Genomic DNA, 26,704 nt, shown 5'->3' with positions numbered 1-26,704 from the left:
GAGGGAGGAAAGAGAAAGAAGAAAGAAAATAGCAAGTGACCACAAAGCAAAAGAAAAAAGCCAGCCATTTCCTTTCACCAAGAACGATCTTCATAGGACTGTAATGTGGCTTAGCGGTAGAGTGCTTGCCTAACATTCATGAAGTCGTGGGTTTGATTCCTCAGTACCTCATAAAAAGAAAAGGCTGGAAATGACGCTGTGGCTCAAGTGGTACAGTGCTAGCCTTGAGCAAAAGAAGCTCAAGGACAAATTCAAACTCTAGGACTAGCAAAAAAAAAAAAGACCAAAAAAAACCCCCATAAAACCTTCATGGTTTGATTCCCAGATGTAACTTGGATTCACCATAGGAGTGGAAGGTGATTCAATATTTAGAATCCTGAAACCCACCCCAAGATTTCCTTCATGAGGCCTAGGAACCTTTGGCAGTCAGAGGTGAAAACACATATTGGAGTCTTGGTTGAAGTTTGCATGGAAAGGAATGGCATACAAGATCCGTTAGGATTTGTTGCTTCCCCAGTTGGAAAACCACACAAGAGACAGGTATCCTTCTCATAGCGCCTCGCCTACAGACGCAAGATTCTCATCTGTCTCTTGGGGGAGTTTATGTCCGTCACCCATACATTGGGTATGGGTGATATAGTCTGAGTCTTCCGCTGTGCAATGGCTGGTTTCCATTTGGGTTCAGTAAGCACCCCCCTTTCTTTTTAGACAGGGAGATTTTGATTTTCCTTGGATATCTGGCACTGGCCTTGCAACACTCTTAAGTAATTGCTACCCACTGTGAACACAGCACTTAGCTTTAAAGCCTGAAGACCTTGAATGTGTATTTAAGGCTTTTCCCTAATGCATTGCTGATTAGAAGTAGAGCAAGCAGCTATGATTGGAGGAGCATTTTCTTATCCACACTAATCTAATACAAGATTAACTCCTTTCTGCTGTTCTATTAATAACCCCCCTCAAAGATTTCCCTGATTTCATCCCTACCATGCTTGTTCATAGATAGATAGATGGAGCTGCTTCCTATAAGAATTTCGAAGGGTCTATTTATTCTTTTCTATTTAATCAAATCACGATAAATAAACTTGCTAGGAACTGGTGGCTCATTAGCTACTCAGGAGGCTGACATTTGAGGATCTTGGTTCAAAGCCAAGCCGAGTAGACAAATCTGAGATACAACTCACCTTCAACTAAGCAACAAAAAGCTAGAAATTGAGTCATGGCTTAAGTGATAGAGCTCCTGCATGTGGCTTTTGAGTTCAAACCCTAGTAACACCAAATTAAAAAACAACAACACAAACAATATCCCTCTCAGAGCTATAGCTACCAGTGTGTTTTCCTAAACATGAAGTTCTGCTCATTATTGTTCTGAACTCTGGATCTCAGTATGAGGTGGCGGGAAGTGTTCAGCATAGTGTGTATATACAATAGCCTATCCCAAGTGTGAGAATCAAGGTCAAAGGACAGGAGGTAAAATTGAGAGAAGTGCTCAGTTTTGCAAGTCTGCAGTTCCTAGAATTTGATTCGCTTTCCTGTTTCTGCAGTTCCTCCTGTGCTGTTGAAGGTGGTATATCCGCTGTCCATGCCTGGCCTGGGCCTGTCCGGTGCCATGCCTGCCTCTCTCTCACCCTGACAGAAGCAGAGCAATTCTCTGTTTCACTCCCATGGTGAGAGCAATACTATCAGACACTTCCAGGCCAATAGTAGAGGCGGCTTTTCCTGACCTCAGCCCTCCCTCCTTCATTTCAAGCTGTCAGACTTGTCTCCCAGCTGCACACAGCCACCCAGGGTAGCAGGAGATGGAGACAGTGCGATTTTTCTAGTGTGTAGCTGACTCACTGCCTGCTAAGCCTTCCTTGTTACAAGTCTTTGCGGAATGATTGGAAGGGATCAGGAAGGGATGGGGCCTCTTTTCCTTCTGGCATTCAATCAGTGATTTTTGACTTAACCCCTTCCTCCTCTGTGGCAGTGCTTATTTATTTCTTTATGTGTCTTCCTGTATGTCTTCCTGACGCTAGGATGATAAATGTGGCATACAGGAGGTGTTTAACTAAATGCTTGAGAAGTGGGACAACAGTTGAACTTTGTGAAAATCCCCATTCTGTGTTCAGTTCAGCCACACAGGTGGGAGGGGGGTACTATTTGCTGTAAAACTACTACTACTAATAATAATACTAATAATAGTACTGCTAATAATAAATAGCACTCCCACTGTTGACGAAGGACCGGGATCATTTTCTTGTGTGTTGCATGAAAGTCAGAGAAGGAATCGGGCTGGTCATTGATGGCAGAGCCCATGCCAAGCTTGGTGGGTGAAAGGCAAGGCTCAATCGGGTCCTGTCTCTGTAGACAAGCACTTTCAGGTCCCAAAGCCAAACTCCAGAGAGAAAGAAGCAGCAAAAACAACCTCTAGTCACTATGCATATCCTTTGTCCCATGGATTTAACTCCAAACAGCTTTGCTAATTCCATGGGGATGTCTTTGGCGACAGATTTATTCTTGGACAGATTTTGCTTGCCGAGACTTCTTTTAACTTCTTTATTTTTTTTGAAGGCAAATTAAAAATTTTGAGAGTTCTTATCACAGCCTGCAGGCACACAGGGGCAGGAGGCAAAGCCCACTGAAGTGACAACCTCAAGTACCGGCTGGTACACACAGACTCCTGCCCCCCCTCCCGTGCCCCTCCCTTCCCTTTCAAGGCTTCATTGTGCCGTTAGATCTCAGAGAGAAAGTCTGGGGATGCTGTGTGGTTGCATTCCCAATCTCTCCCTAGATTAGACTAAATTGCATTTTCTCCACATGAAGGAATGCTGTCTATTCACGTTCTTTGGGAGCAAGCTCCCTCCTGTCTTGTCATCCTTCTTTGCCTCCTGGAAATTTCACTTTTATTTTTATTTTTTTTTTTACCAGTCCTGGGGCTTGAAGTCGGGGCCTGGGCACTGTCCTTGAGCTTCCTCAAGGCTAACACTCTACCGCTTGAGCCACAGCACCACTTCTGGATTTTTATGTGTATGTGATATCAAGGATGGAACCCAGGGTTTCATGCATGGTAGGCAGGTACTCTACCACTAGGCCAAACTCCCAGCCCCAAGAGCACATTTGTTCATAGACAACGTGATCCCTTCCTTTGTTCTCTCCCAATTTTTCCTTCCCATCCCACCCATAAGTTGTATAGTTAGTTTTTCAGCATGATGTCTGGTGAGTATCACTGCTGCATTTCTCCACCCTTTGTTCTCCATTTCTGCCAAGTTTTGCTTTTGAAAAGAAAAAATAAGTCACAACATGACAGAGGAAGAAAAGCATTTTTTTTAAATGGCATATATCTCTCCAGCTATTTCCCTACACTGACATATGCTGGATCCATTCCCTTTGCCAAAAGAACTGTTTTATAGAATCATGAGAATTAAAAAAAAAATCAAGCGGGTGCCCGTGGCTCACACCGGTAATCCTAGCTACTCAAGGAGGCTGAGATCTAAGTATCACCATTTAAAGCTAGCTTGGGCATAAAAGTTTGTGAGACTGTTATCTCCAATTATATAGTATGAAAGCCAGAAGTAGAGTTGTGGCTCAAGTGGTGGAGTACTAGCGTAGAGCATAAAAACTAAGGGATAGGGGCTGGGAATGTGGCTGAGTGTTAGAATGCTTGCCTAGCATGCATGAAGCCCTGGGTTCGATTCCTCAGTACCACATAAACAAGAAAAAGCTAGAAATGGCACTGTGGCTCAAGTGGTAGAGCACTAGCCTTGAGCCCAAAAGAGGCTGAGGGACAGTATCTAGGCCCTGAGGTCAAGCCCTAATTGTAGCAATGCTTTTCCATTCAGTCTTAGTGTCTATTCTGTGGCAAACCACTCTGCAGCCTGTTTGAAAGCACAAACAGCATACATCACGAGCCCTATCCTAACCATGTTAGTGGAGAGAAGGTGGCAGACTTCAGGGTCTGTGTGCCAGGGGAAGCCCTGAGCCGGAGACACAGCGAGACCCATGTGGAATCATCTGAGTCTAGTCAGACATCTGATCAATTCCAGACAATGCACAGGTGGCGGCCTGTTAGTCTGGACAGCACAGGGCTCAGACCCGTCACCAGGGAACTTTCTCAGGAGGCCTGTTTGCTTTAGCAAGGAGTTCAGAACAGAAATAAGAGAGGTTTTATGTTACAGCCTGGGAACACATTGGTGAATGCAAGAGAACAGGCAAGAACAGAGGTGTTGACTAGATGGATCTCGACCTTGAGTGGGAATAAGTAAAACCCAAGATTCACCACCCAAAGAAGGCTTCTAGGAGGTCCCCTACCCCCACACCCTTCACCCACCCCCTGCCAGCCCAACTCAGACAAGGGCTTAAGTAAGCCCTTGGCTGTAGCCAGAGATTGTCAAATCTTACTTGAAATGTCATTGAGCCTTTTTTTTTAACATGGATGTAAATTTCTAATTTGGCTTTTCCCTTTACATATTCTTTTGACATATGTACAAGCACATGCTTAAAAAAATAACTACAGTTCAGTTCTGATTTGCTTACTTCAAAATGATGGGCCGTTCACACTCGGATGCATAATTCATTATGTAAACTGCTTGCCGAGCTCCCTGGAGGGGAGAGGGCATGGGCAGGCAAGGGAAGTGATGTCACTGGGGTCATACTAAGCTAACACCTGTGAGAGACCCCTTGGGAGTGGTGACCAGAATATTTGGAGATGGTTAGGGAAAGGAAAAGGCTTGCTTCTTTGAGGTTATGAGTTGGATTTTATATTTTGTTTGGGGGGTATTTTTGAGGGTGTGCCTGGGGCTTGAACTCAGGACCTATGGTACTGTCCCTCAGTTTTTTGGTGCTTAAATGGAAATAAGAGTCTCACTCACTGGCCCTCCTGCCCAGGTTAACTTCAAACCACCATCCTCAGATCTCAGCCTCCTTAGTAGCAAGAAAGACAGACATAAGCCACCAGCACCCTGCCAGGGTTTGGTTTTTAATCTCTTGAGGACTTGGTTTTGAGAAGTCTGTCAGGTGGACAGACTTCTGTTTCTCTGAACTTGGGATGCGTTTTGTGGTCGCTGTTGCCTCATCCTCTTGCCACAGGGATTGTGTATCGGGAACTGCTGTTTGAGACGTCCTCACTGAAATCGCCTGTGACGTGGTCTCATATTCAAAAACTCACATCGGCTGAAAGGCAGACACAATAAGACAGCAGTGTCTTTATTTTTGGAACAAATTCTCAATATAAGAATGGCCTTCTTTCCATGTTCCAAAGCAATGTGCAAACTCTATAAATGGGACCAAAGATGCTTTCAAAGCAGTCAAAGCTGGGCTCCTTTTTTTTTTTTTTTTTTTTGCCATGTAGCTGTTTACAGAAGGACTGGCATTTAACATAGTTAATCATAGTTAAGCAGCAGAGATGTCAGTGGAACATGAGTCCAAAGCAGCTCTTCCAGTAAATATGGAAGAAGGCTTCATTCATAGTTTCACTGACTGTTATTTTCCTCCTATAGACATACAGCCTAATAAAAGGTTGTGTTTACCTTAGATGTTTACCCTAACAGAAACAAAAACATATCCACACAAAGGCCTGAAAGCGAATGTTCATAGCAGCTTCATTGAGAATAGCTCTAAACTGAAGACAACTCAGATGTGTTTATGATCAGATGAATGATGGTTATGGCCCTGAGATAGAATATTACTCTGCAGTTTAAAAACAAATTTGGGGGAGGGAGCCATGCTTACACCTGTAATTCTAACTACTCTGGTTTAAAGTAATAGAGCACTAGCTTCGAGCAAAAGAACACAGGGACAGGCACCCAGGCCCTGAGGGGCACCAACTCTTCGCAGGCACTCATACCCAGGAATCCAGAGCCATTAGGTGCTCACACACTCACACACACACACACACACACACACACACACACACACACACACATCCTATGCAGGCTTCTGCCAGCTTTCTTGCACACTCACTAGACCTTGGCTGTGTGGCTGCCCTACCTCCAGCTGTGGGTGAGCAAGCTGCAGAGAATAACAAACACATCTTTTGAGGTCATGCTTTACAAATGCAAATTAATTTCACCAAGGGCAGACAGGTTAGATTTTGTTTGTTCTTGGCTCACTTGAGATAAGTAACAAGCATGAAACAGTGGAGCCAGCCAGCCAGAGGGCATTGTTTCCAGAAAAAAAAAAGAAATACCTGAGGAGCCAGGCAGAGCTGGGATGGAAATGTGCTACAGGCCACAGACCTGCTGCTGTGTGGCTCCCCTGTCCAGCCTCTTCATCTGTTACCATGGCAACAGGCATCAGTGGTCCTCTCCACCATAACTGGACACCGATTTCCCTAAGGGCAGGACATCTGAACTTTGTTCTAATTAGAATCATCTGAAGACTTGTTTTTTCCCCCCAATTTTTTCCCAAATATTGCTCAGTGCATGGAAATGAAGCATGTGGTACCTCTGCTGGTGGTGGGGAGGTGGAGTAGCACACCCTGGAAGGCTGAATTTCAGAATTCAGTTGTAATATCCACATCCTGCCCAGGATAGAAATTACACCGTTGGGTGTGGGCACCTTGCCTGGAAATGGGAATGGAGAGCAGTTGACAAGAAGGCACAGCTGTGTTGTCTGAGCCGTTTTGCTCTAGTCAGAGTGGAACAGGCCGAAACCTCTTGTCAACCATGGAGAGAGCATAAACAGATGCCCTTGTAGCCAAATCAAAGCAGAAACTCGGTCACTCAAGGGCCAACCCCCTTCCCTTTCACCCCTGCCCATGCCCTCTTCTGGGAAACCTGAACACTGCTCTTACCAACCTCTCCAAGGAACCATCAGAAAACTGGAAGTGCACTGTGGCTCAAAGTGGTAGAGCACTGGCCTTGAGCGGAAAAAAGCTCAAGGACAGTGCCTAGGCCCTGAGTTCAAGTCTCACATCTGACCAAAAAAAAAAGAAAAGAAAAAAAAATGCATGTGAGTTATATAGTCTGGCTGGTTGGGTGAAGGAGAGAGGGAGGGAATTATTCTTATCTCCACGTGCAGCTGGGGTTCCCCAAGTCATACATAGTTAGACCTGTCACCGCTTCGTTTGTGACTCAGTGTCCCACCAAGTGGCTAAGTACCCGCGGGCCCCCAAATTTCTGGAGCTTTCCAAGGTCTGGCCACTGCTCCAGGGTCTCATTCACCTCTCCTCCCTGCCTCCTCCTGCAGGCTTCCTCCTGATCTTGGCACTGACTGAACAAGCGCTGGTACTTGCCGTCCAGGGATCATCCCCCCGGAATTCCTCCCAAGTCCTTCCCCCAGCTAGTCCCCCAGGCACCATGGTGACAGCCCCCCACAGCTCCACCAGACACTCACCTGTGACGCTGAACCCCAGTCCTGATGGATTCTCTTCGCAGGCCACAGCTACCCAGACCACAGCACCCCATCCAGACAGGCGCACCACTGCTGCAGGCACCACATCCAACATCCCCCGTGCTCAGAGCCCCCTGCCCACAGGTTCCCCCACCACTGCCATGGCAACCGTACCCTCCCACCCCGAGGGCCGCCCCCTGGGAAAGACCACCCCCACCATCCTGCTGACAAAGCCTGCGGGAGCCGCCACCAGCCACCCGACCACCTCCACCACCACCACCACCACCACCACCACCGTGTCCCCGAGGGGGACCACCCGCAGGCCCCCCAGGCCTTCAGGTCCCTCCCGGAAGGGGGCTGCTGGATCGTCACGCCCTCTGCCACCTGGTGGCCACCTCGGGAGGAAGGAAGGTCAGCGGGGACGAAATCACAGTGCCACCCACCTGGGGCAGAAGAGGCCCCTGGGGAAAATCTTCCAGATCTACAAAGGCAACTTCACAAAGTCCCTGGAGCCAGACCCCTCCACCTCGACTCTCACCCCCAGGACCCCGGGGTGGGGCTCCTCCTCTTCACCACGCCCCCAGACAGTGGCTGTGACCACCCCGGAGCCCAGAAGTACCCCGTGGGAGCCCCCCACGGTTCCCCTAGTGCCTGCAGAGGACAAGCCAGACTTCCGCAGAGATGACCAGGGGGGCATCGCCACCTTCACCAGCCTGGCAGAGCCATCAGATGGCACAGCCACCTCGGGTGTCCCTACCCACCCACACCTTGCCCCAGTGCCTTCTCAACACCCCCGTGGGGACATGCAGGACAGCCCCAGCCGCAGCGACTCTTGGCTTACCATCACCTCTGGCACCAACAGATATTTATCTGCCAGTCCTGGGGTCCTCATGGTAGCCACAGAGCCCATCCAGGCTGCCTTTGATGCCAGTGTCTCAGCCCCTTCTCAGGGGATTCCTCAGGGAGCATCTATAACCCCACATGGCCCAGCCTGGCCCCCTGGGGCCTCAGACAAGACTGTCACTCCGGCCAGGCACGATGCTGAGGCCTCTCCAGTGGTGACCGACAGGGGGCCCAGTCCTCTCTCCACAGCGCTGTCCACAGCCACCGGAAATTTCCTCAACCGCCTGGTCCCCGCAGGGACTTGGAAGCCCGGAACAGCAGGGAACAGCTCCCACGTGGCTGAAGGGGACAAACCCCAGCACAGAGCCACCATCTGCCTAAGCAAGATGGATATTGCGTGGGTGATCCTGGTCATCAGTGTTCCCATCTCCTCCTGCTGTAAGTACCCTGCCTGGTCCTGACCGTGCCTCATCCCCTAGCCTCTGGACTCACCCTTTCATCCCCACGCCAGCTTGCTCAGGACCTGGGCACTTCCAGCTTGTTACAGGTTACTTGGGGGAAGATAAGAGCCTAAAAGGGTCTGGGAGCATAGCCTACTGGTAGAGTGCTTGGCTAGCATGCACGAAGCCCCTGGGTTCGATTCCTCAGGACCACATACACAGAGAAAGCTGGAAGTGGCGCTGGGGCTCAAGTGGTAGAGCACTAGAAGAGGAGGGTAGGCACAGTAAGCCCAGGCCTGTCCCAGGAGGAGTGGGGAGTGAAGCAGCTCACCTGCGACTTCCACATCTCCAGCCCGGCAGTGGCTGAGAAATGCCTTGTCTCCTGAGCCCTTGCCAATCTTGCCTGGACAAATGGCCTCAGAAGTGTGGAGAGCTGGGATTGATAAATTGGATCCAGGCCCCTGGGCAGCACAGTGACTCCTGAGCTAGTCTCTGCTGCCACCATCTGGATGGATGCCCAGAGTCCACCACCTGCTGCCGGAAGCCGCTGGCCTGCCACTGAGCTGGTCCTCAAACATCCCTGAAACCTGTCACATCCATTTCGCAGTTTCTCTCAGTACCAGCCTATGAAGAGAGGGAGAAAAGGAGGGAGAAAGGGAGAAGTGGGGAGGGAGGGGAAGGAAGAGAAACTAAGCTCAGAATAACAGGAAAAGAACAGGATTGGAACCTGAACTATGGCCAAGAGCTTGTCTCCTTAGATCTTGTGAGTCCATAGGAGGAGGCAAGGCCAAGGCAGAACTAGCCAGGAATGCCACCCTGACCACACAGGGTCAAGCAAGATAGCCTCTTTGTCTAGTGCCCTGCCTCCTGCCTCTCCCTCTCTCAAGCCAGACAGCAAGCCTTCCAACTTAATTTCACCAGGCCAGCCTAGACTTATTCCATGCCCCTCTGAGTCCTGCCCTTGGACTCCTCCTTGAGTGGCCAAAGAAGGAAATGTCCATTCTAATCCCTGCCCAGTCTCTTACATTCACTCTCTGGTCTCAGGTTTCTCATCTATAAAAGGAGAGTGCCAGGAGCCAGGCCTAGTATTGCATATCTGTAATCCCAGCTGTTGGGATCAATGATTCAAAGCTGGTCTGAACAAAGTGAGGGCAAGAATCCTATCTGAAAAGCAAAACAAGAAAGCTAATTATTAGACCAAAATGTGTGGCTCAAGTGGCTCCTTGTCCTAAGGTCACCTCCTCAAGGAAGCTGGTGACTCTAAAGCAATCTCTCTTTCTCCTCATTCTCTTTCTCATTTTGCCTGTGTGTGTGTTGTGTGTGTGTGTGTGTGTGTGTGTGTGTGTGTGTGTGTGTGTGTGTGTGTGTGTGTGTGTTTCCTGTGGCTTGAACTTAGGGCCTGAGCTTCTTTTGTTCAAGGCTAACACTTTGCCACTTGAGCCACAGCACCACTTCTGGCTTTTTTTGTGTGTACATGTGGTCCTAAGGAACGGAACCCAGGGCTTCATGCCTGCTAGGCAAGCACTCTACCACCAAGCCACCTTCCCTGTAAGGCCACTTTATTTTTATTGGCTAGTTACTACTCTCTGACTCTCCTTATTTACTCATGTGATGACATAATATCTGACCTACTCTGTAACCCTGCAGACCCACACTGGGAGAAAAGCAGTGGCGAAGGGTGGTGAGGAAGAACAAACCATTTCTATAACTGTAACCCCTTGTTTATCACCTGTATAATAAACAATGTTTAAATAAAAAAAAAAAGTGGAGGTGAGTAATAGAGAGCCTCCACAGCTCCCCCTGGAGGCTAATCATTGACACCAGCCATGCCGGCTCACTGGGGCTCCTCCTCTGACTTGGCCTCTCTCCACAGCCATATTGCTGACCGTGTGCTGCATGAGGAGAAAGAAGAAGACAGCCAACCCCGAGAACAACCTGAGCTACTGGAACAACGCCATCACCATGGATTACTTCAATAGGCACGCCGTGGACCTGCCCAGGGAGATCCAGTCCCTGGAGACATCAGAGGTAACCATGCCCCGGAAAGTACCAGCCAGACCAGTGCAGGGGGAAAAGTGTAGGTCTCACACACAGTTCTCCTCCTGGGGGCCAGGCCTGGGTTGGGGGGTATGGGGGGAAGGGCCTGGACCAAATGCAGCCCCAGTCTTGAGAACCTGCAGAACTGAGCCGTAGTCCCCAAGTTGGCCACAGCCAAACTGCGCACTGATGTTTGGGATTTCTGGTTCTCTGGGATCGACTCACAGATGCTCTTTTTTTTTTTTTTTTTTGCCAGTCCTGGGCTTGAGCTCAGGGCCTGAGCACTGTCCTTGGACTTTCTCAAGGCTAGAGCTCTACCACTTGAGCCTCAGCACCACTTCCGGCTTTTTTCTATGTATGTGGTACCAAGGAATCGAACCCGGGTCTTTACGCATGCTAGGCAAGCACTTTAACCACTAGACCAAACTCCCGGCCCTCACAGATGCTCTTTGATGACCGGTTTGGAGGGCCATGGGGAGAACAAAGCTTGCTCTTTCAGGGAACACAGATTCTGAGGTGTGGGGCCTAAACCCATGTGTCATTCAAAAACAAACAAACAAGGTTAGGTACCTGTGGCTCACACCTGTCATCCTAGCTACTCAGGAGGCTGGGATCTGAGGATCTCAGTTCAAAGCCAGCACAGGCAGGAAAGTCTGTGAGACTCTTATCTCCAGCAAGTCACCAAAAAAAAGCCAAAAGTAGAGCTGTACCTCAAGTGATAGAGCACCAACTTTGAGTGTTTAAAGAAAAAAAAAAGCTAGAGGACAGTGCTCAGGCCCTAAGTTCAAGGCCTAGTACTTGCACAATAAGTAAAAATAAGTGAAGGGGAATGAAGTACAATTACAAGGCAAAGAGCTGACAGAGTCCTTCGGAAGTCTTCCCAACAGAGGTGAAAGAAGCTTGGGTAGATTTCAGCAGGCACCCCGAACACGGGAAGGGGGCGTGATCCAGCGCTGAGGGCCCTAGGTCATCCAAGCAGTGGCAGATTTGTGGGAGAGATGACTAGTGACAGCAGTACCTGAAGACCAGGATGTTGGGTACAGCAGGGCCCCAGATAATGGGGTAGGGCCAAAGTGGGGCAGGTCATAGAGCCAGAGAGCCATAGAATTTGGATTTTATTTGGGGCATCAGAGGGTAATGTGGATTTCTTTGTTTTGTTTTGTGCTGGGTGCTGTACCATAGCTTTTTTTTTTTTATCAAGGTTGGCACTCTACCACTTGAGCCACAGCTCCACTTCTAGTTTTTGTTGTTGCTTTTTTTTTTTTTTTTTTTGGTATATGCCAGTACCAGGCTTTGAACTCTGGGCCTCCACATTCCCTTAGCTTTTTCACTCAAGGCTGGCTTTCTTCATCTTCAAACACAATGCCACTCAGCATTCTGTTAGTAAATTGAAGATAAGTATCCAGTACCAGGCTTTGAACTCTGGGCCTCCACATTCCCTTAGCTTTTTCACTCAAGGCTGGCTTTCTTCATCTTCAAACACAGTGCCACTCAGCATTCTGTTAGTAAATTGAAGATAAGTATCTTACTGACTTTCTTGCCTGGGCTGTCTTTGAACCTCATTCCTCAAATTTCAATCTCCTAAATAGCTGGGGTTACATGTGTCAGAGGATAATGCTTTGATCTTGGGTGACCCAGTTAAGGGAGGATTAAGTTGACAGCCAGTACAGAGTCCTCCATGGGCAAGAAGGCAAAGAAGGAATAGTCTCAAAACCAGATGGAGAGTCAGGCACAGTGGCTTACGCTTATAATCCTAGCTACACAGGAGGCTGAGATCTGAAGACCTTGGTTCAAAACCAGGCTGGGCACTAAAGTCCGTGAGACTTTTATCTCTAATTAACGACTAGAAAAGCAGAAGTGGCGCTGTGGCTCAAGGGGTAGGGCAATAGCCTTGAGCTGAAGAGCTTAGGGACAACACCTAGGCCCAAAGTTCAAGTCCCATGACCTACATACACCAGAAAAAAAAAAAAAACAGGAGGATCGGGGTTCAAAGCCATCCTGGGCAGGAAAATCTGTGAGACTCTGATCTCTAGTGAACCACAGGAAGGAAGGAAGGAAGGAAGGAAGGAAGGAAGGGAGGGAGGGAGGGAGGGAGGGAGGGAAGGAAGGAAAGAAGGAAAGAAGGAAGGAAGGGAGGGAGGGAGATGGAGAGAAAGAAAGAAAAAAAGAGAGAGAGAAGAGAAAGAGAAAGAGGAGGGCCGGGAGTTTGGCCTAGTGGTAGAATACTTGCCTAGCATGCACAAAAACCCAAGTTTGAGTCCTCGGTTCCACATACATAGAAAAAGCCAGAAGTGATGCCATGGCTCAAGTGATAGAGTGCTGGCCTTGAGAAAGCCCAAGGACAAGCCCTGAATTCAAGCCTCAGGACAAGAGAAAGAGAGAAACAGGAAGAAAGAAAGAAAGAAAGAAAGAAAGAAAGAAAGAAAGAAAGAAAGAAAGAAAGAAAGAAGGAAGGGAGGGAAGGAAGGAAAAGGCAGGAAGAAAGGAAAGAAGAAAGGAAGGGAGGAAGAAAAAAACAAACCCCATAGCCAAAAGTTTGGCTTGGCTTCCAAGTGGATCGTATCACCTTCGGCCTCCCAACAGGCTATGGTGGCTTTCCTTAGAGAAATCCTGCTGTGTAGCGCAGCGCCCTGAGCTCATGATGCTGGAAGACCAGCATTCGTACGTAGCGGGCAAGTGTCCTACAGATCATCCAGGCATTGACCACATCCCACCATGTTGCACATCCTCCGTGAGCCCTCGCCACCGGCTTTGGCTGAGCACATCGTCTCCTCCATCTCTTCCTAGGACCAGCTCTCGGAGCCTCGCTCTCCAGCCAATGGCGACTACAGGGAAACTGGGATGGTCCTTGTGAACCCCTTCTGTCAGGAAACGCTATTTGTAGGCAACGATCAAGTCTCCGAGATCTAACTGCGGCAGCCTTCGCTTTACCACTTCTTTATTTTCGTCTCTAGAGTTATAAATATACAAATATATATTATAAATATAACCTTTGTGTAATCTTGACTTAATGAAAAACATTTTCAGCTTTTTTTTCCTGAGAATTGTCAACATCTTTTTTATAAGTGTGGTTTAAAAAACAAACAAAAACTTTACAGAATGACCTATGGCTTTATAAAATAAAGGTATTTCTAAGCAAAGCAGTTGTAATCAATTGTGTCTCTTGGGGGGTAGGGTCTCAGGAGCCCAGAGCAAGTGAGGGGAGAAGCCAGCCTCTTGAGGAAGCACCCCCATTTGCAGTGAACCCAGTCAGATTCCCCCTCCTCTCAGGAGGTATGGCTAGCTCTGGAATGCTTACTTGTTCTTCTTAAGGGTGATTTAGCTTTGTTGCTCCATAGATAGATGATGGTATTGTGTCCTCTGAGTATTGAGTTTGAAGTATAAAACTGGCACTCTTAGCAACACTACTGGCTCATGCTTATAATCCTAGTTACTCAAGAGGCTGAGATCTGAGAATCACAGTTCAAAGCCAGCTCAAACAGGAAAAGCTCCTTGAGACTCCAGTTCATCAGCAAAAAACAAACAAACAAACAAACAAAACAAGGAATGGTAGACCACCAATGGTTCTATGGACAAGTGGTGGAGTGCCAGGCTTGAGCAAAAAAAGGCCCTGAGAATAAAATCACCTTTAAAACCGCCCAGGGGCCAGGAACATAGCCTAGTGGTAGAGTGCTTGCCTAGCATGCATGAAGCCTTGGGTTCAATTCCTCGGTACCACACACACACACACACACACACACACACACAGAGAGAGAGAGAGAGAGAGAGAGAGAGAGAGAGAGAGAGAGAGAGAGAGAGAGAGAGAGAGAGAGAAAGCCAGAAGTGACACTGTGACTCAAGTGGCAGAGAGCTAGCCTTGAGCAAAAAGTGTCCAAGGATAGTGTCCAGGCCCTGAGTTCAAGCCTCAAGACTGGCAAAGAAAAAAAAAAACTTCCCCCTGCAATCCTACAGAAACAAGATTACCAGAGTGATAGCTTGGAAGAAGTTCTGTACACCTATTGCAGGCTTACCTCCTCCCCCTCCCCTGCTCCCTGTTATTCCAATCTTAGCCACCAGGGGTCAGACTTTCAGAGGCGCCAGAGGGGCTCCGAAAGGCAGCTACTTCTCTACCTCCCCCTCCCCACAACAGATTAGCAGTTAGGAAAGAATGTAACTGCTTTGACTCTTCCTATCTCCAAAATAAAAATAATAAATAATAGTTTGATAGTCTATTTTGAATATAGATGTTCCTATGGTCTGACTGGGAATTGAACTTGAATGTTGGTTCACATTTGTGTTATTGCTGTGGTGAATCTTTCCGTTTTGCTTTGTAAAAAATGAAAGATGGCCTTTTGGAAAGCTGTGTGCTCGATGTTGTATGAACCAACTTAACATGAATTTGCTTTTCACCTTTCTCCAAAGGCTTCAGCCCACAGAGAAGCAGGTGCGATGTTGATGTCTGATCTCCATAACCTTACTGTAATATTTCTGTTTACTGTTACATTGACTATCTCAATGTGTGTGAGTATATATATAGAGAGAGATATATCTCTGTTTGTAAAAGTGAAATTTATATATAATATATGTCATCAACGGTACATATGTTATATATACATTTGTGGATGTATGATTTATTTTTCCGTACCCACAGAAATCAGTTACCATGTATATATAAATAAACTTATTTTATTACCCAGAGGATTATGTGGCTAATACAGTTGGCATTCTTTTCATTTTTAAAATGAGGCTGAGATCTGAAGGTCATGGTTTGAAGATAGCCCTGGGTGGGAAAGTCCATGAGACTCTTAATGAATCCAATAAAACTACCCCCCTTAAAAAAAAAAAGCTGAAAGTAGCAGTGTGAATGAAGTGGTCACTAGCCTTGAGCAAAAGCAGCTCAGGGACAGCACCCAAGACCTGAGTTTAAGTCCCAGGACTACACAAAAAATAGCATCAACAACAACAGCTTCAAAGTCTCCCTCAAGTGAATACAAATAGCACTGCAGGTCTCTCCCTGTTTATTTTATTTATTTATTTATTTATTTATCCGTTGTGTGGCCTGAACTCAGGGCCTGGGCGCTGTCCCTGTGCCTGTTTGTGGTCAAAGCTAGTGCTCTACAACTTGAGCCATTCCACCACTTCTGGTTTTTGAATCGTTAACTAGATATAAGAGTCACCGTAGGGCTTTTCTACCCAGGCTAGCTTCAGACTGTGATCCTCAGATCTCAGCCTCCTGAGTAGCTAGGATTACAGGCTTGAGCCCCTAGTGCCTGGCTTTCCCTGTGGTTGTTTTAATCATTGAACATTCAAGTTGAGTTTTTAACCAGTATACAGAAGGTCTATAGTAGCAAATGCTTATTTGGTTAAAAACAAAATAGATCCTTTATAAAAAAAAAAAAAAAAAAACAGGTTTGGAGCATCACCAAGATAGAATGCTGTCTCTTCGGGTGTTTGGTGACAACAGTGTTAATTCCAGCTTGAGATCTGAGTGAACTCTGGGAGGCACCGCTGTGACACTTGTCAGCTCTGGCGCCTTGAGCCTTCGTTTATTAGCCTGTGAGATGGGCAGCTTCGAAGGCTGCTTTGCTACCTTAGGAGGTAAAACTCACAAACCAGAGGATCTCCTCTCTGGGCCTGCACTGACCCAACCCTTCCCCCTTTCCCTCCCTCCCCTGTCAGAAAAATCTAGATGGCTGCATACAGGATCCTGCAGTCAAACAAAGCCCAGCGCCTCTCTGCCTGCAGCCTGCCCGGCCTCTTCTCTTTCAGCTTAGTGAATGATGACAGAAACTCATAGACCCTGGCGGACAAAGAGCCTCAAATACCGGGAAGCTTCTAGAAAGACTCGTGACCAGACTGGGTAACCCAAAGGCTCTGTAGTGTGGCCAAAACAGAGACACAACACAGAGAGAGATGAGTGAGAAGAGAGTAGCGGTGGATTTGCCTCTCCAGAGGCACAGGGCATCATCCCTTAGGGGAACAAGGGCTCCCTCTTCCCTAGACAGCTCCCCAACCTCCAGGACTGGTGTTATGGGAAGCCTTGTCGGTGCCCCTGGCATCTATGTAGGGACAGCTCCCAGTGGGTACACAGGTGGCCTGGGTGCCAGACTGACCCGCCGGGCTCTGGGTATCAGCAGTGTCTTCCTTCAAGGCTTGAGGAGCTCAGGTCTGGCCACAGTGGCTGCTCCTGGCCTGGAAAGAGATCACCGTGAGGTCGCGGACCTAGGGGGCTGCCTGGTAGACTATATAGCCAAAGTACATGCCCTGGAACAGATCAGTCAGGAGCTGGAGACGCAGCTTCGGACACATCTGGAGAGCAAGGCCAAGCGTTCAAAGGGCTGGGACGCACTCCGGGCTTCCTGGACCAGCAGCTGTCAGCAGGTAGGATCAGCCTGGGTCTTAGGGGGTGGCAGGAAGCTGGGAGGGGGTGCTGAAGGTGGTGTCGTAGTTTGGAGAAACTGTAAGCCCTCTTTCATATTCAAAATGCTAAATTGGTGCGTGGTGCTGGGGGTGGGGGATTCACGCCACTAGTGCAGTACCTGTAGCATCCTTTGTGGTGAATCACCTGAGCTAGCCAGGGAGATGGAGCTCAGATATGAACCCCCATTTCCTCGGCCTGTCTCCTTTACTATGGAGGAAGACACCTGCAAAAAGAACTCAGGGACAGTGCTCAGGTCCTGAATTCAAGCCCCACAACCAACAAAATAAGAACATAATATAGTGATGATGATAACACTACCCATGTGCATTGCCTACCTTTTCTGCCACCATTTTCCCTACTGCTCAGGAGGCATTATTAGTATATGCACACTGGCACACTGGTGGGCATGGGATAGCTCAGAAGCATCCCCACTGCTGCCTCTGTCTGGGTTTCCTTGTCACATAGCACCACCTGCTGGTCACTCTAGACACTGCCCTTCACATTTTGTGTCCTTCCCTTGTCGCTTACCTCTAAAATATTATGTCCTTATTTTAAATAATTTTATTGTTATTAAGGTATGGTACAGAGGGGCTGCTATTTCATAAGTAAACTAATAAGTACATTTATTCCTCTTTTGTTGGTGCCAGAGTATAGTCCCTGAGATTCTTTTTCTCAAGGCTAGCACTCTATTACTAGAATCACAGCACCATTTCTGGCTTTTTCTGAGTAGTTTATTGGAGATGGGAGTCTCATGGACTTTCTTGTCCAGGCTGGCTTTGAACTGCAATCCTCAGATCTCAGCCTCCTGAGTGGCTAGGATGACAGGAGCGAGCCACCCGTGCTCAGCTATTTGTTTGAGAGTTTGGTATCCTGTTAAAAATGTCTTCTGTATGATCCAGGCTGGATATGAACTCAAAATCCTCCTGACCTGGCCTCCAGTGAGCTGGGATTAAAGACATGAGCTATTATATCTGGTGCTAGGAACTCATTTTTTAATTAAACATGTTGTGATGCACTGAGTGTAGTGATATGAAAATTCAAAATAGCAGACAGCTGACATTTTCAGGCTCTGCCAGGCACTGGTAGCTTACACCTCTAAACTGAGGATCACAGTTCAAAGCCAGCCCTGGTAGGAAAGTACAAGAGACTCTTATCTCCGATTAAACCACCTGAAAAACTAGAAGGGGTGCTGTGGCTGGAAGTGGTAGAGCATTAGCCCTGAGGGGGAAATCAAAACAAAACCTCAGAAGCCCTATTCTCTGTTGGTTACCCCACGAGTGACCTCATGACCTGTCACACCTGCTGTGTCCATCCAGGTTGGGGAGGCTTTTTTAGAGCATGCCCGGCTCATGCTGCAGTTGGAGACCATCCAGGCTGGTGCAGATGACTTTAAAGAGAGGTAAGACGCTCCACCCTCACCCCAGACTCCATGGGCCCGTGCCCCCAATTCACTTCCAAGACTAGATCCGGAGAAGAGAGACCTCAGCAGAGCCATGAGATCTAAGCAGATCTCTCCCGGTGCCGTGCAGTTCTTGGCTAGGGTATGTGGAAACCACACAGGTGCCTTATAGACACTGGGTTGCCAGCCTCCGAGTTTCTGAGTCCATAGATTTTGACCTGGGCTGAGACTTTATGGGGGGGGGGGTGTATGTGTTTGTGTGTGTATGTGTGTGTGTATCTTGGGTTTGAATTCAAGGCTTCACATCCAGTCAAACAAGGAAAGGCCCAAGAGGACAGTTCTGCTATGAGAATGACAAAGGGCAAAAAAGTTAGCAAGACCATCACCTCTCATCTCAACCAAGAGGTTTATTTTCATGGCGGTGCCTGTCTACCATCCCACCCATGGCAGAAGTGGAAAAAGGAGGCTCGCAATCCCGGGCTGACCCTGGCAAACATGTGACTGTGTTCCCAAAATGAAAGTTAAAAAGGGGCTAGGGAATTCCTGCCCAGCAATCACAAACCACAGTGCCAGAGGGAGAGGGAGAGAGAGAAGCAGAGAACTCTAGAGGCAGCCAGGGGCCTTCCATGGTGTGGGTACACCATGGCAGAGGAAAACCAATAATGTGTGTGTAAAATGTTAATCTAGGAGTTCCAGCAGAGCTTATGTTTAGCAACTGCCAGGTCCTACAGCCTCAAAATAAATATAAATAGAGGCTAGGAAGGTAGCCTAGTAGAGTGCTTGCTTAGCATGCATGAAGCCCTGTGCTCCATTCCTCAGTACCACATATATAGAAAAGGCCGGAAGTGGTGCTGTGGTTCCAGTAGTAGAGCACTCACCTCAAGCAAAAAAAAAAAGCTCAGGGACAGTGCCCAGGCCCCTGAGTTCAAGCCCCAAGACTGCCAAATGAATAAATAAATACCTATCATCCTAGTTACTCAGGAGGCTAAGATCTGAGGATCATGGTTCAAAGTCAGATTGGGCAGGAAAGTCTGTGAAACTCTTGTCTTGTCTTGAATCAATTACCTAAAAATTCAAAGTGGAACTGTGGCTCAAGGACAGTGCCTAGACCCTGAATATAAGCCCAGGACTGGCACAAAATAAATTTCAAAAATAAAATAAATGGCCTGGAACAGCTGGGCCCTCAAAGCCTGTTATAATGGTGACTTTGAACGCTTCCCTGCCTGGTGCACAATTTGGATAGTACCAGTAATCTGCTCTTCCCCCTTTTGGGCTAGCCACCTGTGCCGATGAGATTGCTTTATCTGCAGATACAGAAATGAGCAGCCTTTCAGAAAGGCGGCAGAAGAGGAAATCAGCTCTCTGTACAAGGTCATCGATGAAGCTCATCTAGCAAGAACAGATCTGGAGAGTCAGATCGAAAGTCTGAAAGGAGAACTTGGCTTTTTGGCAAAGAGCTACGAGGAGGTAGGTAGGGTAGGGGTAGGAGAGGCTGGCACTACAGGGATGAGAGGGGTGAGGTGCTCACCTGTGTGGCTTTGGAGCTCTACGTGTGTGTGTGTGTGTGTGTGTGATTAAGAACATGGGCCAATCCAGGGACTTGAACTCAGGGCCCAGTTGCTATCTCAGACCTTTTGTGCTCAAGGCAAATGCTCTACCACTTGAACCACAGAGCTACTTTTAGGTGTTTTTTGTTTTGGTTTTTGGTTTTTGGGTTTTTTGGTAGTTAATTAGAGATGAGTCTCATGAACTTTTCCTTCCCTGGTTGGCTTCAGATTGCAGTCCCCAGACCTCAGCCTCCAGAGTGTTTAAGATTACAAGCATGAGACATCAGAGCCTGGTTGATATTATTTACTTATTTATCAGATGAACTCAGGGCCTGAGCACTGTGTCTGAGCACTTTGCCCAAGTCCAGCAATCTTTTGCCCAAGGCCACTTCGAGCCTCAGGGCCACTTCTCATTTTCTGGAGACTCTTATCTCATTAGAGTCTCTCATGGACTTTCTTACCCAGGCTGGCTTTGAACCTCGATAGTCTGATCTCAACCTCCTGAATAGCTAGGATGACAGGCATGAGCCACCGGCGCCTGGCTATGAGTTTGAATTCTGTGTGTCATCTTCCTCCTCCAGGGCTCCCCTAATGTGTATGTGTTTACCTCCAGGATGTGAAGCGGCTGTACAAACAGCTTCTAGGGTCTGAGCTGGAGCATGTGGATGTCCCCATGGTCACAGGTCTGGATAGCATCCTCGAGACCATCAGAGTTCAGTGGGAGAGAGATGTAGAAAAGAACCAGGCAGAGGCTGGAGCCTTACTCCAGGCTAAGGTAAGAGAGGACCAGTGGCTCCCACGGCTTAATCACCTACCACCTTGCCACCTTGTGTCTGTCTCCCACCCAGCACTGATGAGGATTTCTCTGAGGACAGGCTAGAGCATTAGAATCACCCTAAGTCAGCCAGGTACTGGTGGCTCACAGCTGGCATCCTAACTACTCAAGAAGCTGAGATCTGAGAATTGTAGTTCGAAGCCAGCCCAAGCAGAAAAGTCCCAGTGAGACTCTTATCTCTAATAAACCAATATAATTTAAAAAGAAAAGAGAAGAAAAAAACATGGAAGTGGAGCTGTGGCTCAAAGTGGTAGACCCAGGCCCCAAGTTAATGTCCCATGGCTCGCTACTCAGGAGGCCAGGAGGCTGATATCTGAGGGTTCAAAGCCAGCCCAGGCAGGAAAGTCTGTAAGACTCTTATCTCCAATGAACCCCCAGGGAAATGGTACTGTGGCTCAAATGGTAAAGCACTAGCCTTGAGCTGAAGAGCTCAGGGACAATGCTTAGGCCCAGAGTTCAAGCCCCACAACTAACAAAAAGAAAAAAAAAAGCATCATGGCATAAGCTGGTCATTATTATTATCCACCCTGTCTACGCCAACAGTAACTAGAAACATTCACTCTAGAACAGATTATTCATTAGTGTACTAATCTGAAAGCTATGTCTCAGGACAGACAGACGGGACTTGTTCTTGGTTGGCCCGTGCTGCCTGGGCCTCTTGTGAGAGAAACAGAGCTCTAAAAAACATTTGCAGACAGAGTGAATTCCTGCGATCCACAAGAAGCCAGCAATCAGAGCTGACAGCCAGGATTCCTCCGATAAATAGCCTATTCTGTTACCATTGTGTCTCTGGGGGGCTGACATTTGCCAGCCCTGGACTTCTCTCCTCTGTTTCTTGATGGCAAAGTTACACACACACACACACACACACACACACACACACACACACACACACGTTTTCAAAAGCTTGTGTAAAGAGAAAGCAAACATGCACTTAATTACCTTTCATTCCCAGGAGGCTGAAAATTAATTACCATGATTAATTCATGTTTCAATTTAGGTTATTCCCTATTACCCCCCCCCCCCGCTGCTACACACACACATATACACACACCTCAAGCAGATTTTGAGGTAGCTCATTGGATTTGCAGGTGGTTTTGGGTTTTTTTAAAACAGGTAGTGGGTGGGTCAGGAATGGGAGGATCAATAAAATCATAGGGAAAAAAAAACACACAAAAAAGATGCTGAGAAGGAAGCCATCAAAGGACAAGCAGCTGAGATTGGAGAGTAAGTCTAGAAGAATTCTGGCAAGTGCTTCTTGATGGCAAAATCACACACACACTCACACATGCAGGAGGAGAAATCCAGGAAGCTGGGGTTTTGATAGTCTTCTACCATGGCAAGCTGAGTGACCTTTCCAGGAAAAACTAATGAGTAGGGGCCCGTGTCATGGTGTCTGCTGTAACCGGTCTATCAGTTCTTTTTCTTTCTCTTCTGTTGGTGTTTGTGTATGCCAGTATCAGGACTTGAACTCAGGACCCGGGAGCTGTCCCTTAGCTTTTTTTCTCAAGGCTGGCACTCTTATTGCTTGAGCCACACATCCATTTCTGGCATTCTGTTGGTTCACTGGAAGAGTCCTCACTCTGGCTTTGAAACAGCATCCTCAGATCTCAGCCTCCTAAGTAGCCAGGATTCTAGGCATGAGCCACGCAGAATGGCCTCTGGCTGTCTTTTATATGCTATTCATCATCGAAGGCATAAAAGGGGGCCAGGTAAGGGTCAGTGCTGTTAGCCCGGTAGTCCAGCTGTCAGGAGCCTCCTGGTCCAGGTTTCTGAGCTTGCAGAGTTACTTTGTTGAGCAAGTGGAAGGTCAGATTGGTCTAGAGAATCTTAATATGCTGAGAGCATCTTAAAACTGCCAAGTCTCTGCTCGGGAGATCCGGATCTGAGAATCACAGTCCACAGTCAGCCTCAGCAGGAAAGTCCATGAGTCCCTTATCTCCAATGAGCTAGTGAAAAAAAAAAAGCTGGAAGTAGGGTTGTGGCTCAAGAGAGCCATTTTTGAGTGAAAATGCTGAGATAGTTGTTTTGCACACACACACACACACACACGCACACGCACACACACACACACACACACACACACACACACACACACAAACACACCCTATTTGGAAATAAGAAAAGGATGCTTTCTACCAGAGACAGAGAGACAAAGACAAAGAAAACACCAACATGTATATTTCCTTTTTCTTTTCCTTTTCTTTTTTTATTTGTGCCAGTCCTGAGGCTTGAACTCAGAGCCTGGGCACTGTCCCCAAGCATCTTTTGCTTAAGACTAGCACTCTGCCACTAGAGCTACAACACCAGTTCTGGCTTTTTCTGTGTATGTGGCATTAAGGAATCAGACCCAGGGCTTCATGCATGCCAGGCCAGCACCCTGCCACTGAGCCACCTTCCCAGCCCTGTGAAACTCATCTCCAAGTAACCACTCAGAAACTGAAAGTGGCTCAAAATAGTAGAGTTCTAGCTTTGGGGAAAAGTTCTGAGAGACAGTGGCCTTAAGTTCAAACCCGGGAAGGCAGGACTCAAGTGGTAGAGCACCCCCAGCTGAGCAAGCCATCCAAGCGATGTTGATCCTGAGGTCAAGCCCTGGTACCAGCAAAAATGGAGTTTTGCTCATCTGACAGATGACAGCTCCTCCGGTGGGAAGGTGTAGAGGCGAGAAGGTCTGTCAAGAAGGGATGGGGCTCCCTACTCACCCTGAGATCTGACTCCCCACAGCAAAAAGCTGAAGTGGCCCTCGTGTCCCAGACTCCGGAAGAAAAGCTGGCAGCCACACTGAGGCTGGACTTACACAACGCCTCCTGCGAAGTCCAGAGTCTCCAGGCCGAAACAGAGTCTTTGCGGGCCCTGGTGAGTGGCATCAGCTATCAGCTTCTCCCTGCACAGGTCCTAGTTGACAAAGGAGTGCCACTGGATTCTGAATTATGACAAGTAGAGTAAGAAATAGCACCTGCCACCGGGCACTGGTGCCCTCTCTCTTGGCCTTGACCACAACCCATTGACCACAGAGAAGTTCTAGAATTCCTGTCTCAAGCTCTGATTTTGGACAGTGCAAGCTAACACACCTCGTAAGTTAGTCAAAGTCATATAATTTGCAGGGAGGGTCTCTTGCAACAATTAGGTTTTAGTGGTGATCCTTGGGCTTGAGCTCAGGGCCTGGGCGCTGGCCCTGAGGTTTCTTTGTTCAAGGCTGGTGCCCTACCACTTGAGCCAGAGCTCCACTTATGGCTTTTCGGCGGTTCATTGGAGGTAAGTCTCACAGACTTTCCTGACTGGGATGACTTCAAACTAATCCTCAGGTCTCACCTCTGAGTTGCGGGGATGACAGGTGTGAGGCAGCAGCTCCCGGCTTAGCAATGACTGTTATTCATTCAAAGTGACTGGAGTCAACCCTACGTACCCATGGGTTCAACCAACCTTGGATTAAAAGTTTTTGGAAGAGAAATCACATCTCTTCTGGGCTCATTATTGTCTAAATAACAGTATGACACCTGCTTACCTGGCATTTATATCCTACTGGATATAAGGAATCAAGGGATGACTAAAGTACATACTCTGCCTCCTGACCGCCTTGCTCAGCTCTTTTTTTTTTTTTGCCTATTTATTTAACAGTTTGCAGTTTTGAATTGGGGCTAGCCTCAGACCCAGTGCCTACTTTCCCATCTCCAGTGATCTGAGGAATACAATATGGCCACAGACACCCATGCCAACTCCCTCCTCCTTTTGTTAACCTCTTTGTTTTCTTCTTCCCCATCAAATTAAAAGTAAAAAACAAACAAACTAAAAATGGAGTTCAGGTGGTAGAGCCTCAGCCTTCAGCAAAAAAGCTAAGATTCTTGAGTTCAAGTCCCAGTGCTGGCCCGCGCGTGTGCGCACACACACACACACACACTCACTCATGACTGTAAGCTCAGCTACTCAGGAGGCAGAGATCAGTAGGATCACAGTTTTGAGGGTGTCCCCGGCTTGGCGGGGGGAGGGAATAAAGGGTTTTGAGACCAATCTCAAGCAATAAAATGCTGGGCATGGTAGCACATGGCTGTCCTCCCATCCATCTGTGCCTTGTAGCAGGCCTGGGGTTGAATCTTGCTCACCTTCCTGCAGAAACGAGGCCTGGAGAACAGCTTGCATGATGCCAATCACTGGCACGACATGGAGCTGCAGAACCTAGGTGCTGTGGTGGGCCGGCTGGAGGCCGAGCTGGGCGAGATCCGTGCTGAGGCCGACCAGCAGCTGCAGCAACATATGAGTCTGCTAGCCAGCCAGGGCCAACTGCAAAGGGACCTGGAGACTTTCCATGCCCTGCTGGACCGGGGTGAGAGCAGGTATGGAAATCACGCAGACCCAGAGTATAGAGGGAACCCAGACTGCATGTGGCTGGGAGGGGCATGGAAGGCAGGAAAAAGAGAGAGGAAGGAGGAAGGGAGGGAGGGAGGGAGGAGGGACGGAGGGAGGGAGGGGGAAAGGAAGGAAGGAAGGAAGGGAGAAAGGAAGGAAGGAAGAAAGGAAGGGAGGGAGGGAAAGAAGGAAGGAGGAGGGAAGGAAGGAAGAAAAGGAGGGAGGGAGGGAGGGAAAAAAGGAGGGAGTGGGAAGGAAAAGAAATGAAAGAAAAGAGAGAAAAAAGAGGTGCTGGGAGTGTGATGTAGTGGTAGAATCTTGCCTAGCATGCATACATGAAGCCCTAGGTTCAATTCCTCAGTACCACATACACAGAAAAAGACAGAAGTGGAGCTATGGCTCAAGCGGTAGAGATTAGCCTTGAGCAAAAGAAGCTCAGGCCTTGAGTTCAAGTCCCAGGGGTCTACCATCAACAAACAACAAACACAAATAGTTCTAAGAAGGCTCCCATTGAAAGAAAAAAAAATAGCTCTATTTCTAGCTTTTTTTGTGTGTGTGTGGTTCCTTGGAGATAAAGATTTTCATGGACTTCTCTGCCTGGGCTAGCTTTGAACTGTGATCCCCAGCTTTCAGCCACCAGGGTAGCTAGGATGACAGGCATGAGCCACCAGCTCCTGGCTTACAGTCTTATGAATCACACACAAAGTGATGTGTGTAGGCTGTGTCTATTTCCAGAACCCGTGTCCTCTAGGTGGTGGCTGCTAGGTGGCCACTGGCCCTCTCTCCTGGCCTCCTTCCTTTCCTCCCAGTCCCACAGTGTAGGACACAGGCAACTGTCCCCACGCCACACGTTGTCGTGCTCCAACAGTCCAATTCTTTGAGAGACATCTGCTTCTCGTTTTTGCCATTCCTTCTCCTGATCTCTCTCCTCTGTTCTTTTCTTTCTAGCTAACTGAGCAACTTCCTCTTTTCACCCAAGAAAATGCTGCCTACCTTTCCTCACCAGCCAGCCGGTGACGTTTGCTTGAAGAGTTTTAGTCCCTTACTTGATTTGGCCAGAATTGGAGAGGGTCTTGCTTTCATTTAAGTAGCTTGAGCAACAGCCCTTGTCCTTCTCCAAATAAATCTTTTGTGTGCATGGCCTTTGCTCATGGAATCTTTGTTGGGGGTCATTCTGGGTTTGTTTTTGGCTTTGAGATAGTTTTTCAAGATAGACTGAGCTAGCCTCGAACTTGAGATCGTGTCTCTGCCCTGAGTATAGGCACTTGGCACTGGAAAGGTCTCTGAGTCATGCTATCTGCCTCCACATGCAAGAGGCAACTGTTCAGGGATTTATCAAAATATGAGTGCTGCTCAAGCAAAAACTAGGCTAGGACCAGCTGTAATAGTATAGGCTCACAGTCCTGGCTGCATAGGAGGCAGAAATGGGAGGAGGGTGGTTTGAGGCCCAGATTTGCAAATTCAGTTGAGACTAGAAACTCCGCAAAATAACCTGGGCATGCTAGTTCAAGTCTGGAATCCCAGCGGTAAGGGAGGAAGAGTTAGGAGGTC

At 47.9% G+C, this 26,704-nt stretch overlaps 2 protein-coding genes across 5 annotated transcripts in view; both read left to right on the top strand.

Moving 5' to 3' along the window:
* Positions 1-14,446, top strand: part of Tmem108 (transmembrane protein 108) — a 98,922-nt gene extending 84,476 nt beyond the window's left edge. For 2 of the 4 annotated variants that reach the window (XM_090323296.1, XM_090323295.1), the window contains exons 4-6: positions 7,165-8,589; positions 10,465-10,619; positions 13,416-14,446. In XM_090323296.1, the coding sequence (XP_090179422.1) occupies positions 7,165-8,589; positions 10,465-10,619; positions 13,416-13,538 (1,703 nt within the window). In that variant the 3' untranslated portion in view covers positions 13,539-14,446. The remainder of the gene's footprint in view (positions 1-7,164; positions 8,590-10,464; positions 10,620-13,415) is intronic. The other 2 variants (XM_090323297.1, XM_090323298.1) reach the window with 2 other exon arrangements.
* A 2,074-nt stretch (positions 14,447-16,520) lies between these two features.
* Bfsp2 (beaded filament structural protein 2) lies at positions 16,521-25,975 on the top strand. Its single transcript, XM_090323184.1, has 7 exons — positions 16,521-16,988; positions 18,345-18,427; positions 19,738-19,894; positions 20,588-20,749; positions 23,534-23,665; positions 24,920-25,140; positions 25,963-25,975. Exons 1-7 carry the CDS (start codon positions 16,521-16,523, stop codon positions 25,973-25,975), a joined length of 1,236 nt encoding a protein of 411 aa, XP_090179310.1.
* The last annotated feature ends 729 nt before the right edge of the window (positions 25,976-26,704 follow it).

Source organism: Megascapheus bottae, chromosome 32 (assembly GCF_031878675.1).
Source record: "Megascapheus bottae isolate mThoBot1 chromosome 32, mThoBot2.hap1, whole genome shotgun sequence".
Taxonomy (NCBI): Eukaryota; Metazoa; Chordata; class Mammalia; order Rodentia; family Geomyidae; genus Megascapheus; species Megascapheus bottae.
The sequence above is the reverse complement of the archived record's forward strand: the minus strand, read 5'-3'. Positions and strand labels throughout refer to the sequence as shown.

Excerpts from the sequence above, each read along its gene's own strand:
- Bfsp2 (XM_090323184.1), top strand. The coding sequence starts at position 16,521 with ATGAGTGAGAAGAGAGTAGCGGTGGATTTGCCTCTCCAGAGGCACAGG. Across the intron at positions 18,428-19,737 it reads GCAGATGACTTTAAAGAGAG|ATACAGAAATGAGCAGCCTT; the intron begins GTAAGACGCTCC and ends CTTTATCTGCAG. Across the intron at positions 20,750-23,533 it reads GAGCCTTACTCCAGGCTAAG|CAAAAAGCTGAAGTGGCCCT; the intron begins GTAAGAGAGGAC and ends GACTCCCCACAG.